Source organism: Nicotiana attenuata, chromosome 5 (genome assembly GCF_001879085.1).
Source record: "Nicotiana attenuata strain UT chromosome 5, NIATTr2, whole genome shotgun sequence".
Taxonomy (NCBI): domain Eukaryota; kingdom Viridiplantae; phylum Streptophyta; class Magnoliopsida; order Solanales; family Solanaceae; genus Nicotiana; species Nicotiana attenuata.
In genome coordinates this window covers 37,579,190-37,594,310 of record NC_031993.1, presented here as the reverse complement: position 1 = coordinate 37,594,310, position 15,121 = coordinate 37,579,190, and the positions used below count along the sequence as shown (strand labels likewise).

At 35.8% G+C, this 15,121-nt stretch overlaps 1 protein-coding gene, 1 long non-coding RNA gene and 1 pseudogene across 8 annotated transcripts; 1 reads left to right on the top strand and 2 right to left on the bottom strand.

Annotated features, from left to right (window-relative positions):
- LOC109225661 (2-oxoglutarate-Fe(II) type oxidoreductase-like) lies at window positions 262-5,545 on the bottom strand. 3 transcript variants are annotated; one of them, XM_019390410.1, is made up of 12 exons: window positions 5,292-5,383; window positions 4,902-5,034; window positions 3,866-4,061; window positions 3,552-3,650; window positions 3,389-3,440; window positions 3,110-3,231; window positions 2,927-3,027; window positions 2,792-2,850; window positions 2,474-2,530; window positions 2,015-2,060; window positions 1,250-1,329; window positions 262-717 (listed from the first exon to the last, which is right to left on the bottom strand). In XM_019390410.1, the coding sequence occupies exons 3-12, from the start codon at window positions 4,002-4,004 to the stop codon at window positions 639-641; spliced, it is 834 nt and encodes a 277-aa protein (XP_019245955.1). In that variant the 5' UTR covers window positions 4,005-4,061; window positions 4,902-5,034; window positions 5,292-5,383; the 3' UTR covers window positions 262-638. The 3 variants fall into 3 exon arrangements, with proteins under 3 accessions (XP_019245955.1, XP_019245954.1, XP_019245956.1); XM_019390409.1 differs by lacking the exon at window positions 4,902-5,034 and having other exon boundaries at window positions 5,292-5,545; XM_019390411.1 differs by lacking the exons at window positions 3,866-4,061; window positions 4,902-5,034; window positions 5,292-5,383 and having other exon boundaries at window positions 3,389-3,451; window positions 3,552-3,642.
- Window positions 8,019-11,045, top strand: LOC109225659 (annotated as a pseudogene).
- Window positions 11,273-14,886, bottom strand: LOC109225660. Of its 5 annotated transcripts, none has more exons than XR_002067962.1 (3): window positions 14,016-14,658; window positions 13,093-13,206; window positions 11,273-11,357 (listed from the first exon to the last, which is right to left on the bottom strand). It is a non-coding gene; the product is annotated as an uncharacterized LOC109225660 (long non-coding RNA). The 5 variants fall into 5 exon arrangements; XR_002067960.1 differs by lacking the exon at window positions 11,273-11,357 and adding an exon at window positions 14,807-14,886 and having other exon boundaries at window positions 12,836-13,206; window positions 14,016-14,378; XR_002067961.1 differs by lacking the exon at window positions 11,273-11,357 and adding an exon at window positions 14,742-14,760 and having other exon boundaries at window positions 12,836-13,206; window positions 14,016-14,378.

Genomic DNA, 15,121 nt, shown 5'->3' with positions numbered 1-15,121 from the left:
ATTTTCAGTTTTCTTTAAAAGGATCTTTTGATTGTGGTATAAGAGATCTTTTCTTGCAAGAGAAATTAAAAAGAGAGTCATTTACAGAACAATTAAGGCAAAAGGAGACAACTAGCGACAATTTCATCAAGTTAAGACCAGATAGTCTTGACTATTAACCTGCGGCCGTAAAATGTACACAGTTCCCGAAAATCCATCTATTGTGCCATAATAATAACGTGAATATATGAAGAAAACAACGAACAGTATTTGAGCTATAACTAGTGCATCAACAAAGTCTATACTCTTTATTACTATGAAGAACAGCATTTATGGAGGTTTTATTCTTGGTCTTGCTTATGCAAAAGACCACTAGCTAGTAGCTACCACCAATTCCAGGCCTAATGGCCTCAGTGAAATCTTTGCCGAGCTTGAAACAAGAAGTTAATATCATACATGCACATGTTGGCACCATAAATCCTCAAGTAACATCATATAGAGCTTAACGCTCTACAACCCAGCCGAACTTAATTCAAAGACCCGAACAGAGTGTGTTCTACAACCCAGTCGAACTTAATTCAAAGACTGGACCCTTATAAACTGTGTAAGAAAAGTCAGGGTACCATTTGTAGCTTTACTAGTTACCACCATGTCCTATCTTATTTGTAAGAACACAGATCAACATGAGTGTCCTTGTAACGCTGAAGCAAGTAGGTCTCACATTTAATTGGAGGATACCTGAGAGAGCAGCAATCAGTCAACCATTTATAATAGGCAAAAACACTGGGGACATAAAGGATTTCTAACAAGCCGCATCGTCTAAAATAAGATCTCTATTATCATAGTGGCGCAATGACCGTGCAGGTTTACTTGTATGGCAAAAATCGTATATTTGGCATTGCAGGACCTCAATTAAACATCGTCATTGAAGCATTTATGCCTTTTTTCATAGGATCACAACTTGAAGCACCTAAGTCTATATTGAGTGTGGGAACATTTGGAAAACGAAGTAGTCCTTGGAGAAAGTTGTTTTTGTACAAATTTATCAAAAGCACTTTTACAGAAAGAAATTTTGAGTGGAGAAGGGCCTTGGAACTTCCATAAAAAATCTTCTTCCAGTCATGCATGATACAACACACACAAATGCACAAAATCTTTTCTCCAAAATATATTTTAAAATATGTTTTAAACAGCTTTGGTCATTAGGTAATTTGTACTGCATGTTGGATAAATTTAGTTTGTGTGCCTCTGGTAGAATAATTTTACTTGCCTCGGTGGGTTATCTTTTGATTGGCAGGTCGTCAAGCATTCAACAAGACAGTCGTGACTGGGCTCCACAAAATATGCAATCTGCACAACATGAAGAAGAGGATCAAATGATTGGTTCTCCCATTTCCATAAGAGCTAATTTGCTATGAGTATTCATTGCTGTCTCCCGTTAGAACAAGCAAAAAGCAGTTCTCTTCAAAATTTCAGTTCCGGAATGAGGTAACCCAGCCATCCAGGTATAAGTCAGCATGTGGACATTTCTCCACAAAAGTTACACACTTTTTCTAGAAGATAAATTTAGCAAAAATGCTTACAATTTTAAGAAACTCATAACTGTTGTTTAGTCTTATTGGCTAGCTTCTTATCATATGCTTTCATATATATATATATATATATATATATATATATATATATATATATATATATACGTACGTTTCAGAACCCAAATCATCTTTATGGCAAGTGACAGACCAAAACTTAATAGATGTACTTTGAAAGAAAACATACAATAATGAAAACCAAATTTCATATCAATCTTTTTTGTTCGGAAAAAGTTATATGATATATAGTGATAAAAAATTACTAAAATTTCCTTGCGTTAACCTTTCCAGTTAAGAAAATATATCATTACAGTCTTAAAGGGATTCCTTTCTGGAGGCAATAACACTCGTCTAAGAAGTTGGATAAAATTGAACAATTCTCTTTTTAAATGATTATGTTGATATGCATAAAATATGCAAGCATCCAAAACCATCAAAGGGCTTACAGAATATCTTTCTTGACCATTTCCAAGGACCCGATGCAATGTTGACCTGAACACAAGAGCAAAAAAGTAAACTGACAAGGAACATGATACAATTAGGGTGACTTAGAAAAAAAATGTGTCAGTTTCATACACATTGAGTGTACACAATTAATAATCACGAAGAGAAGCTACCAAATCCTGGAATATGAAGTCTGCATTTCCTTGGTTAATTTTATAGCTCTATTTGAGAAAAACTATTCTCCATTAACCAATTGCAGCAACTTCTTCACAACTTGCTGGAGGGAGGAGCTCAGTTATCAGAATGTATCCCCAATAAAGTCAGAAGGGTAAGATTGTTTTCTCAAGGTCAAATTAAAAAATAAGAATTGCGGGTATTATATGGTAGTTTAGAAGAGGTAACGAATCAATATCCTGGCTTCTGATGTCATTAATTCGCAACTTGCACAACAATCACATTACCTGAATATACCGTTGCTCCAGCGCTCAAGCATATCACCAAGATTCACTACAAAAGCACTGTAAGTAGAATGTCAAGAATATTATGCCCATAACTGCTGCTGCAAACTAATTGGTCCATTACATGATAGAGAGTGAAATCTTCTATTATGCTACATAGGTGATTTCAACTTAACTTTTACATTGTTAACAAAAGGCAAGCTGTCTCTGTTTGATACTGCAGGAGAAGACATGATTCTAAGCAGTATCAAACCTTACACGTTATAACTTGTGCTTACTTACAAAACAGAGGACAAAACTAAGAAACTTATCATGTCTCACCCTTTTAATGGTGGCACATACTCCCAAATCTGAGGCTTAGCATCCTTATCTTTGCATATCTGGATTAGATTTAAAAGTTCGACTTAAACATGATTAATATCTATCTAGAAAGTTCCAAGTTTTCTGATAATTTACCTGAAGGCCACAGACATCATCTGTGGCCAAAAGAGTAATCAGACCATAGTCAGTATGTGCACCAGCTCCAAAAATTCCAGTTGATGGATCAGAAAGTTTGCCTAGTTTGACATGAAATCAGAATATCAGTTACATCAAATAGAGAAACATGATGGCTCTCTATTGAAATTTAACTATCTTCACCTTCATAATGCAGCAGACGCAAAGTAGCAATTGGTTTGCCGAGAAACTCTGGCTGATCAAAAAAGTCAACATCAAGGTCAAGTGCAAGGGCTATGAGCCTCGACACTGCTTTTGTCACCTCACTGATGCAAGTAGACAGGCAGCAAATGATACACAAAAAAAAAAGAAGAGAGAAATGCAGGTAAAAAACAATCTTGGAGATATATAGCAATATTGTCATTGACCAACAAGAATTAAAGCTTAAGAATATAAGAATATGATAGGAAGATAGTGACCCACAGTGCCTCTTGATGATACTTCTCCATAGTTTCCCTCCATCCAGGCAAGATACCTTGCAGAATACTAACCAATTTAACCTTTTAAGTGATTAACAAAATAATGATATTTGGTAAGATCAATGTGTATTCCTCAGATAAATGACTAGAACCCCACTGAGAGTTACCTGCAGTAGGCCACACATTTGACCCATAAAATGGTCTCTGAGCATCAGGATCATCTTCAAGTGCTTCAACACCAATGTAATATCCCTCCTTATAGTCACCTAAGGCGCATCAAAAAAGCAGCCAACTAAAAGGAAAGTAGCCTCAACTGAAGTAGCTTTTCTAATTGTTTTCTGATAAAATATCTGGTTCGACTTAATTAATTGAATCTTACTGGTACTGGAGTGAGTGAGCAACATTGAGTAGGAACAAGGCAAATATTCCCTCTAACTCTAATCTAATAATAATAGCAATAAGAGATATGCTAGATACATACCGTTTATTTGATTGACAGCATCCAAATGCTCATCTAGAACAGGAGTGTAACCCCGATGTTTCTCATTCCTAAGAAGCTTCATTTTCTCTTCCAAAGGAAGGTCGAAAAGCTTTTTGCTTTGAGCGAAAACTTCATCCATAAAGTCCTGGCTGATTTTATGATTGACAACATAGAAAAATCCTGAATCTAAGCAAGCCTAGTGACCAAGAACGAATATATATCAGCTAATGGAGCAATAAGATCTTCCAATGGAATACAAACATTGAAGAGGAAAGAAAGGAAAAGTAACAAAAGAAAGCAGAGATAGTGGTGTCTCTAGAGCAGATAGTTGGATTTATAAAAAATGAACATTACCACATAATATGTACTCCTAATAGAGGTACCAGTACATGTGGGGAAAGGGAACTTGTTGAAAAATTGTCTGATAGAACTAGAGAGACAAAGTTTTGATCATATAAAGTTAGGTAATACATATTTTCTGGTAGGTGGAAAGAAAATAATGTACATATTGAAACCTTCGACCATTCGATAGGAGAGCAAAGAAATGATTAGAGAACTTACATTAGTGAAAATCAGTGGATAATCTTAGTTTAAAGAACTAAAGGACAAAAAAGGAGCTTTGGGAGGGTGGCTTTATGCATACTAAACGTTGGTTTTATCTTTTAATAGAAATATAAATTCTTCTAACAGATGGGATCTATGAATCTCCTCCAAAGTATAGTCCATAGACATGATACTTGATGAATATTTGAAGGATCCATGCAGATACTCTTTCCATCAACTCAATCAACGATGCCTCATTGCCAACCAGCTTGAGTCTGGGCTATATATGGATCCTCTTATCCATTCGTTTTTATTTTGCTCCTTTTTAAGGCATATTAGGGGTTCTAAAAAACTATATATTCGCTAATCCTCAAAGTTATCATTTCACCAACATACAAGTCTCTAACCAGACTGAAAAGGACTTCTAGTAAACAGTGAAGCATAAAGTAAATGTAACAACAATAACTAGTACATGAATTTGCTTCTATTTTACCTTATAATTAGCTGCGTTGGCATTACTCTCCAGAAAGTAAACATGCGATAATAATTCTTGTGAATGGCAAAAGCTTAAATAACCAAAAAGGATTTAGAAACAAAGCAGTTTTCCGAACCCTCGGTAATATTTCCTGTTTATATAAAAAGAAGCAAACGTTAAATCTATGTATTTAATTCAGGTGAATTTTGCAACAAACCTATATCTCATGTTATTCCTTTACAGCTGCTATCATCAGCCTCAATAAATAGACAATTATCAATAGACAGATAACTTGCCGATAAAGATCCCAACTTTCCTTCCTACACACACACATACGCATCTCACGAATTTCCTTCTCACTAACATATATATGAACACATAAGATGCACAAATGAGAGAGAGAGGTACCTGTTTGAGGAGAGAAACAGAGGTATGGATGTCACGACTGGAGAGATCGATGCAATGTAAAGCAGAAATGTTGGTGGAAGCAATTCCATTCTTGTTCGAATTCGCCATATAATCGTTCCTGCGTTATTCGTTACTCGATGGAATTGACGTTCTTCTCTTGTTTCCTCGAGAGAGTGCGTGGAGAGACGGTTCTAGTGCAAGCAGTGAAACAACGTCACACCCACGTATAGGGAATTTCATTTGTGTCAATCTTTATTTTTTTTCTTTTTGGGTTTTAACCATTTGATATTTCGAACCCACTTCGCCACTAATTTACCCCCTCTCTTCTATTTTATGTGACCATATTTCCTTTTTGGTCCGTATCATATTTTAAATTCGAAATAATTTAGCTTAAACTTTCAACTCTATCCTTAATGAGAAGCATTTATAACCATACAAATACTTAGGATCCCTTTTTGACTTGTTTAGGACCACAAATTCTAAAAGTCTTCATTTTTTCTTAAACTCCATGCCCAGTCAAACAAGTTCACATAAATTAAAACGGAGTAAGTATATGTGTACAAATTAGAAGTTTATCATTTATATGACTCACTCCCGAAACCTCTACAACAACAGCAACATACCTAGTAAAATCCCACTAGTGGGGTCTGTGGAGAGTAGAGTGTACGCAGATCTTACCCCTACCCTGAAAACAGTAGAGAGGCTGTTTCCGGAGACTATCGGCTCAACAAGAGAGACAATAATATCATAAAAGAAACAAAAGAAAAGGCATGTAACAACAAAAGATGCCAGAAAGAAAATAACAACAACGAATAAGTGAAAGGACAATAACATAACACTATGCAAAACAACAATGTGAACACAACATAGACCGCTAACAAACCTAAACAAAACTCTATCAGACTACCCGGTACAAAGAGGGAAGAACTCTCGACTAACCACTAGCCTACCACTCTACGACCTCCACATGTTCCTATCAAGAGCCATGTCCTCGAAAATCTGAAGCCGCGTCATGTCCTGCCTCATCACCTCGCCCCAATACTTCTTAGGCCGCCCTCTGCCTCTTCTCGTACCTGCCAAAGTCAACCGCTCACACCTCCTAACCGGTGTATCTAGGCTTCTCCTCCGCACGTGTCCGAACCATCTAAGTCGCGCTTCCCGCATCTTGTCGTCCATGGGAGCCACACCCACCCTCTCCCGAATATCTTTATTCCTAATCGTATCCAGCCTAGTGTGCCCACACATCCATCTCAACATCCTCATTTCTGCTACTTTCATCTTCTGGATATGTGAATTCTTGACTGGCCAACACTCAGCTCCATACAACATGGCCGGTCTAACCACCGCTCTATAGATTTTACCTTTGAGTTTCAGTGGCACATTCTTGTCACACAGGACTCCAGACGCTAACCTCCATTTCATCTATCCCACCCCAATACGGTGCGTAACATCCCTGTCGATCTCCCCATCTCCCTGGATAATTGACCCTAAGTACTTAAAACTTTCTCTCTTGAGGATGACCTGTGAGTCAGGCCTGACTTCCACATCCGATTCCCCCATCACGTCGCTGAACTTGCATTCCACATATTCCTTCTTAGTCCTACTCAACTTGAAACTTTTAGACTCCAGGGCCTGCCTCCATACCTCTAGTCTCCCATTCACGCCGCCTCGTGTATCATCAATCAAAACTATATCATCAACGAACAACATACACCATGGCACCTCTCCTTGGATATGGTGTGTCAGTGCGTCCATCGCCAGAGCAAATAAGAACGGGCTGAGCGCAGATCCTTGGTGTAACCTCATAACAACCGGAAAAGGCTCTGAGTCACCTCCCACAGTCCTAACCCGAGTCATAACTCCATCATACATATCCTTTATCGCCCTAATGTAAGCCACCGGCACACCTTTCACCTCCGGACACCTCCAAAGGACGTTCCTAGGAACCTTGTCATACGCCTTCTCTAGGTCAATAAACACCATATGCAAATCACTCCCGAACCTCTATATTCTCAAATAGATCGAATAGTTATTCACTAATATGATTTAAATTCGAGGTACCCGAATCATTCTACCATATTTACTAAGTAATTTCCACATGCGTACTATCCAAGCAGAGTTTTTGTCATATTGAAGTAGTAGTACGAGTATAGACAATTCAACATCTTGACAAACAATCGAGTTAATAACTACCAAACTCATTTGGCACATCATATCGTGGGGATTCCTTTTTGCTTCTCTATTGTTGTTTTAGTTCATTTTTAATCACGAGTATATGGATATGTCGAGTACCATTTCAGCAATGGGTCAATTTTAACACCCAATATTGGACTTTTGAGGTTAGTTGGGAATCTGCAACCTTTTAAAAGCCCAATATTAGCTAATCTGATTCCTGAACGATTCTTGAAGATAATGCCATATTTATGAAGTGATTATTTAACTAGCTGATTCCTTCAAAAAGTTAAAGAAGAATATATATCTTTGGTTATTCTCGTTCCAAAGGCTCAATTCCCCAGATATTTATAAATAGCACTTTTAGTCCCTGTGTTATAACTATATTCTGATTTTAGTCCTTGTGTTATCCAACTTACCACTATTAACCTTCAATTATATCATGTGAGTGATTTTGATCCTTCAACTAACAGACCTAAATATTTTTAACAGAGAGTTTACTACTAAAAGGAGCAATTCAGGTATTTCAAAAATTTTTGTTTTGAGAAATAAAAATCATAAAGAAAAATCAGTCTCTTGTCCCTGACATAACGTACCCTAGTTGAACCCTAGTTCTGCAATATTTAGACGCTTCTTCATTGCAAAGAAATCCTCGATCTATTGATCTGGAAGCCACAATGGAATTGTGCTCTAAAAGTGGGTTACAATCCACCCATCATGTGAGTACTCTTTGTGTTAATTAGTTTAAGATTTCATGTGACAATCAAAGCAAAATATCACAACATACATATTGAAATACTTATAATTATTGGCTTGATGATGTGCAAATTATTTGCGTATGTGAAAAATGTGATTCTATATAAATTACTTATAAGCTTCAAGCGACAAGATGAACTCGATTTCAAACAGTTTAAGGAATCGTATGCTAACATAAAATGTATTCAATTTCTATTAGAAATTGAAAAAGTTTCAACGAAACATATTTGATGCATTGCCAAAAATACCACATACATTCAATGCTCTCAATTGTATCTTAGAATATGCATATGTCCAGTTTATCTTGAATAATTCGACCTCGATTGCTGCCACTTTTTTTTTAATTCCTCTAGCCAGATTGTTTCTCCTTATTACATGTTTGTGTGAAAGAATAGATTACTTATTACCAGTGCGCTATTTTTAAATGGTTGTTGTGTAAAAGTGACCATCTCCATATCTGTCTATGCAATTCTTGAGTTGTCTGCTTGCCAAACTCATGGTATCCTCATAATTTTCTTCAGATCCTTTTCTTTTTCATTTTCTGTCTAAATAAAAGGGAGATGGAAAATGAGTTTTTCCTTGAGATATGAGCAATAAACTGAAGGTTAATAGAAAGTCTTTAGAAATTTCTTTGTTGAAACTATTACTAAACAGAAAAATTACACTAGATAATAGGAGTTTAGTTAATAAAAAAAAGACATGCATGGCGCGTCATTTTCTAAAATCTACATTTACTTTATTTTAACGAAACCAATATGTTTCTTTTTAAAATCTCTTTACAGATGAAGGTGAAGATCCTGATATGTACACAATTAAGCTGCACTATATGGGTTGGTGGATATTTGAGCCTGAGATGGATTATGTTGGTGGACAAATAGGTTATTATGACTATTGTAAGGGAGATGAAAACTCTATCATCCATATGAGACAATGTATGAAAAAGTTGAATGTTCATGATAGAAAAGTAAAATTTTGGTTCAAGTTTGGACCTCATTTCGAGACAAGTATAAGATTGTTAACAAATGACTCAGATATATATAATCTTGTCAGCGAAATACTTGTGAATAGAGAGGTTGAGATATTTGTTGAGCACACAAATGAGGACCAATGGAGCTATGATGTTGTGACTGATTTAGAAAGCCAACTTCATAATGAAGAAAGCTTCATAGATGTGAATATAATAGAGGGAGGTAATGATAGTGATGCTACAAGTGAAGATTGTGAGTCATTCCATGACTCTGACTATCCTGAAGAAGAAGATGACATGATTTTAGATAAAATTAATAATTTTATTATAGAGTCAGCTAGTGTCAAAGGAAAAAATAAAGATAACCAGATTTGCGGAACGAGGAAAAACATTGAGTTTGGGTTTTTCTCATATATGCTAGCAGAATTTCCTAGTCAGACTCAAGAAGAAGACTATGTTGTATCAGACGATGAATTAATGAGTTTGCAGGGAGATTCAGATGATGATAACCCTAAAAGATCCTTTGTTTTTAACTAAGGCAAGGACTTAGAGGACCCAACATTTGAATTTATGATTAATATGATTTTCAGTAATAGTAAAGAGTTTAAGTGGGCAGTTGAGGTACATGCTGTGATGAAGAAGAAAGACATTAAATTTCTAAAGAATGAAACTAGGAGGTCAAGAGCAGTTTGCAAGGTGCCAAAATAAAAATGGTTCATCTTTGCATCAAAGGCAAATCAGGATGAACCTTTTAGGATCAAGATAATAGGCCCTGCTCATTCATGTGGCAACCAAAAAGACAATAGAACTATTGACTCTGGGTTTTTGGCTAAGAAGTATATAGAAGATTTTAGAATTAATCCTAGCTGGGGCGTAAAGGAATTTCAAGCTCATGTAATGAGAACTCAAAAGTGCACACTTAGTAGATACCAATCTTACATGGCAAAGAAAAGGCGTTGAACTTGATCACGGGGACTAAAGAAGAACAATTTAACATATTGTGGGACTATTGCGCTGAGTTGCAGAGGAGTAATCCTGGTACTACATGTATTTTGAAGCTGGATGATAATCCAAACACAATGGTCAGAGGCAAAAAAAGATTTTTAAGGCTCTATATTTGCTATGCAGCTTGTAAACAAGGGTTCTTAGCGGGATGTAGACCAATTATAAGGGTTAATGGATGTCATTTGAAAGGACATAAAAAAGGTGGGCAACAATTGAGTGCTGTAGGTGTTGATGGAAATAACAATATGTATCCAATTGCATATGCTGTAGTAGAAGGTGAATAAAAGAAACATGGTGTTGGTTTCTCACTCTTCTTGATGAAGACCTAGGAATCTCACAAAACCCTTTTGCATGGACTTTTATTTCTGATAAGCAAAAGGGTCTACTTCCAGCTTTTGATGAGGTACTTCCAGATGTTGCACACAGGTTTTGTGTGAGGCACCTGCACAACAACTTTAAAAATGAAGGTTTTTGGGGACAAGCACCGAAGGACGTCCTATGGAAAACAGCAAGGGCAACTACTGAAGATCAATTCCACAAGTATATGAAAGAAATGGAAAAGTTGAATGTAGAAGCCCCTCAATGGTTCAATAATAAGCCTCTTATTCACCCGTCCAGAGCTTTTTTCTCTTCTTTCACAAAGTGTGATATGCTATTGAACAATTTATGTGAATCGTTCAATAGCGTACTATTGATTGCTAGAGACAAGCACATTTTGACAATGCTCGAGTCAATTATGTTGTACGTGATGTCAAGATTTCAGAAGAATAGAGATAACACGATGAAGCATGGGCACAAAATCTGTCCAAAAATCTTGCTGAAGTTAGAGCAAAATAAATCTAAGGTTGCTGAATGTATTGCCACTAAAGCTGACCAGTTCCATTACCAAATTGAGGACATCTATCTTAGACTATTCTCTATTGAATTTAAGAGATGACATGTTCTTGTCGGAGATGGGAGTTAACTGGAATACCTTGTCATCATGCAATTGCAGCTATATGGGTTAAAAAGGACGAACCGGAAATGTATGTCCATGAATGCTACACAACTGAGCAGTATATGAAGAGTTATAGACCCTCAATCTTGCCAATTAATAACTCTGAAGAGTGGCTTAAGAGCTAAGATAGGAGTAGAACTAGCGCTGCCACCCATTTACAAAAATCAGCCTGGTAGATCGAAAAATTAAGAAAGAGAGGATCCGATGAGACATCTCCAAAAGAATCAGATCATAAAAAGCATAACTCGTTAAAAGCATCCAGAAAAGGAAAACAGAAGAATTGTGGTACATGTGGAAAAAAGGACATAATAGTAGAAGATGTCCTATTATCATGCAGAACCACCAAGAAGATGTTCAACAACAACTTGGAAGACGCAATGTAACAGAAGTAAGTACTCCAAATGTATTCTTTTATTTTGTTTTTGTATTCTTTTCATATGAGTTAGTTAAATTTATTAAGACTGAAATCACGAAATATTTTGTTTGCTGCAGGTTACAAGTATTATCGATGAGAGTCAAGCATCAATGCAGTCTAGTTCCTCATTTGTGACTAAACAAACAGTAATTACATTTTTTAATATTTATATTTAGGAAATATTTTTTTTTTACTATCTATGTGGTAAATATTGAAATCTTTTTTGATTATTAAGTGGTAAATATTGAAACTTACCAGCTGCCTTAAGTTCTTTAATACATATGTCAGATCAATCAATTTAACCAGCAAATGGCACAGCCTAGAGAGCAATTAAAGAGTTCAACATTCATTTTAGCAGAAATTGGCGAGCACTCTAGGGAAGGTACAAGCTCACTCTTCATCACGAGGGGGAAAGACTATATTCCACCATCAAGATTACGGGAAGCACTTTCTCAAACTAGCAAGAGAGGAAGAAAGGGACACCTTAAGAAAGAGAGCTACTGGCTCATCATAAATAAAGAAATCAAAAAAATGATGAACAAGGAGTGTGTGATTTCAGATCTATTTCTTCTGCGATAACTTTAAAGTTAGTTATATTCTTGGTGATGGATATGTATTTTAAAGACACCATTTCAGATCTATTTCTTTTGTGATGATTTTAAAAAAAATTTGTTGCCATTTTAAAAGAATAGGTAGCTTAATGCTTTCAGATTCCTACTTTGAATGGCTAGCCTCCCTACAGGAAGGTTCAGCCTAAAGCACTATTATCAAAGCACGGATGCCCCAAAAGTAACAACATAATGGTGGAGGATTATTTGGTTCCACATGACTACATGGGAGTGTGCAGATATGCCTTTGTATTGTTGCTAAAATGCCAAATGGAAGTCTCAACTTTGGATAGATTGAAAGAATAGGCGATTGTTCAAACTAATACAATATACTAGCACTAAGCAACATGATTACCACATCTTCTGACCAACTTCTATTTATTTACCCTTTCTTCAAGAGAGTGTGGGGAGAAAGATTACATTTATGTTCTGAAATTTGTCGTCATATATCACAAACCACAGACTATATCATCGCTCATATTGTATTGTTTATTTACAATAGTAAAGTCTTTCTAATTACCAAAAAGATTAAATCTCAGAATATATAAAACTAAATCCACCATAAGAAAAGAAAAGCAAAGAGCCTAAGTAACACATATTATTATCCACATAAAAAATTAAAGAAATGCAAAAAGCACATTATCCACATAAAAAAGTTAAACAATAGTACAAATATAAAAACTCATTATTATGCTCGGCCAAACTAATAGTAACACCACAATACAAATTAGCATCTTATGCTCAACAGCAATCCCATACACACACTTTGTTTAGTTCTCAATGACACAATTAGACAAATCAAATGGTAAAACTTATTTTCTAAAAGAACAAATTTATCTCTCCAGCCATAATTAGGTAAATTTTAAGTACAAGGTCATTACCAACTCCTATGAGAGCAACGAAGGAGGATACTGCATCAGCACAATGATGCCAAGCATTGTCTTTCATTAGTCCACTGCCAATCTTATCCCACTCACTTTGTTATCCAGTATAATCTACAAGAAAAAATTATATAGATTAAGCATATGTAGAGGAACAAAATAGCAGAAAAAAGCTATTTTTCCTAGAAAAGATACATCAAAGACATTAGTAGACGCATATTATACAGTAGCCAGTACTATCCATGCATCTGACAAAAAAGTATGGCGACTTCATTGTTCACTTTTATAATCACTACAAAGCAACTGTTTTTCATAATAATAAAATTACTTCACAACTCAGGATCCCACTAGTACACAATACAACACAACAGATATATGTGCGTCTACGTGTGTGTATATATACGATAGACAAACTTTTCTAAATATAGGAGCACAATGGAAAACATGTGCTCAAAACAAATGGCAACCCAGTTAATTGTCCTTTTTTACACACATCGGGGTTCTAGCGGAAAGTTCAATATAAGTTTTCTAATGCTAAAGGGAAGCAGAGATCTCCGCTACAGTATCTTGCAACAGTCACTAAACAGGAAGCTTGAGAGAAAATAATAAAGATTGCTACGTCCTTAACAATCTTAGAAAAAGATAGAAAAGAGAACAATGTCTTTTATTTTTTCTGATTGAAGGTGAAATGACTATACCCTTCTTTAACAGCTATAAAGAGTATAGTCACATTCAAAGCAAGAATAGGGTGATCCATATCAATTCTATGGTGATGTTGCTCATTCACGTGCAAATGACTCAATGACCGATTAACAACTTCAGACGTGATAGACCATAATTCCCACAAGAAATGTCTCAAGAATTTTAAAATAGTAGAAAACATAGACTCATATAGATATTGAATACTAGAAGTAGTACAATACCATCAAACATCTAAAGCATGCCATCCAATACCTCCAGCAGTAGCCAAGAGTACACCAGAAATTCCAAGAGCTCCAAGAGTGCCGCTGCATACAACTTGATCCTTCCAGCTACTGCTTTTGTAGCTTATGTGGCTAGCACTACTTTCACTTCTAATCTTCATTAATCAAGCTATACCCCTATTTTCTAACGGATTTTACAGGCTTGTTCCAATTGTTTATTCTAGAAATTCCTAGAATCTAAAGTTCTAAAAAACATGAGAAAGCCCAGAAATCGGACAAGATATCCAGGTAGCAGCTTAGATTTTGCAAATTAAATGATGTTGGAACCAAGAGAGTAGTGCATTCACCCGATCTAGCTCAAAACTGCAAAAATCGAGAAGAGAGGACGAGAGTTATATAAAATCAGAGAAATATACACAGAATCACGAGTACACTATGAAATCTTCGCAAGAGCCAGTGGGTTTTGTTCAAATGTAGCTCAGATGAGCTCGCTCTCGTCGAATAGAGAGAGAAAAAGCACATAGATAGAAATAAAAAGAGACATCAGATCTAGCTCACATGAGCTTGTTCTACGAAGAGAGGGAAAGATAGAGATAGAGAGAGCGAGAGAGAGCTCTAGTAGAGGATAGAAGCAAACCAAAAGTGTAATACCAGATTTATCTCTCTGTTAAGCGATCCCCGTTAAAAATGTTTAGGTATGCTAGTTGTAAGATCAAAATTACTCACATGATATAATTGAAGGTTAGCAGTGGTAAGTTGGATAACACAAGGACTAAAATCAGAATACATACATGTATAACACAGGGACTAAAAGTGCTATTTCCTCTTAACAATAGAAGGATCTTATCTATTCGACAACTTCTCAATGTTGAGGCTACTTGTTAGTTATATCAATGAGAACCTGAAAGTTAGAAGAGGTTATTATTTCTATATATTTAAAATGAAATGTACAATGCTTCAATGTGTTTTTGTAAGAACTACTACAGAGTTACGTGGATATGCTCCTTAGTTTATCTAAAATATTACTGCACGGGATAAAATATATTACATTAAATGATCAAGTAAGAAAGTGACACGTTGAGTCAAAGATAGAAGATGACTGAAAT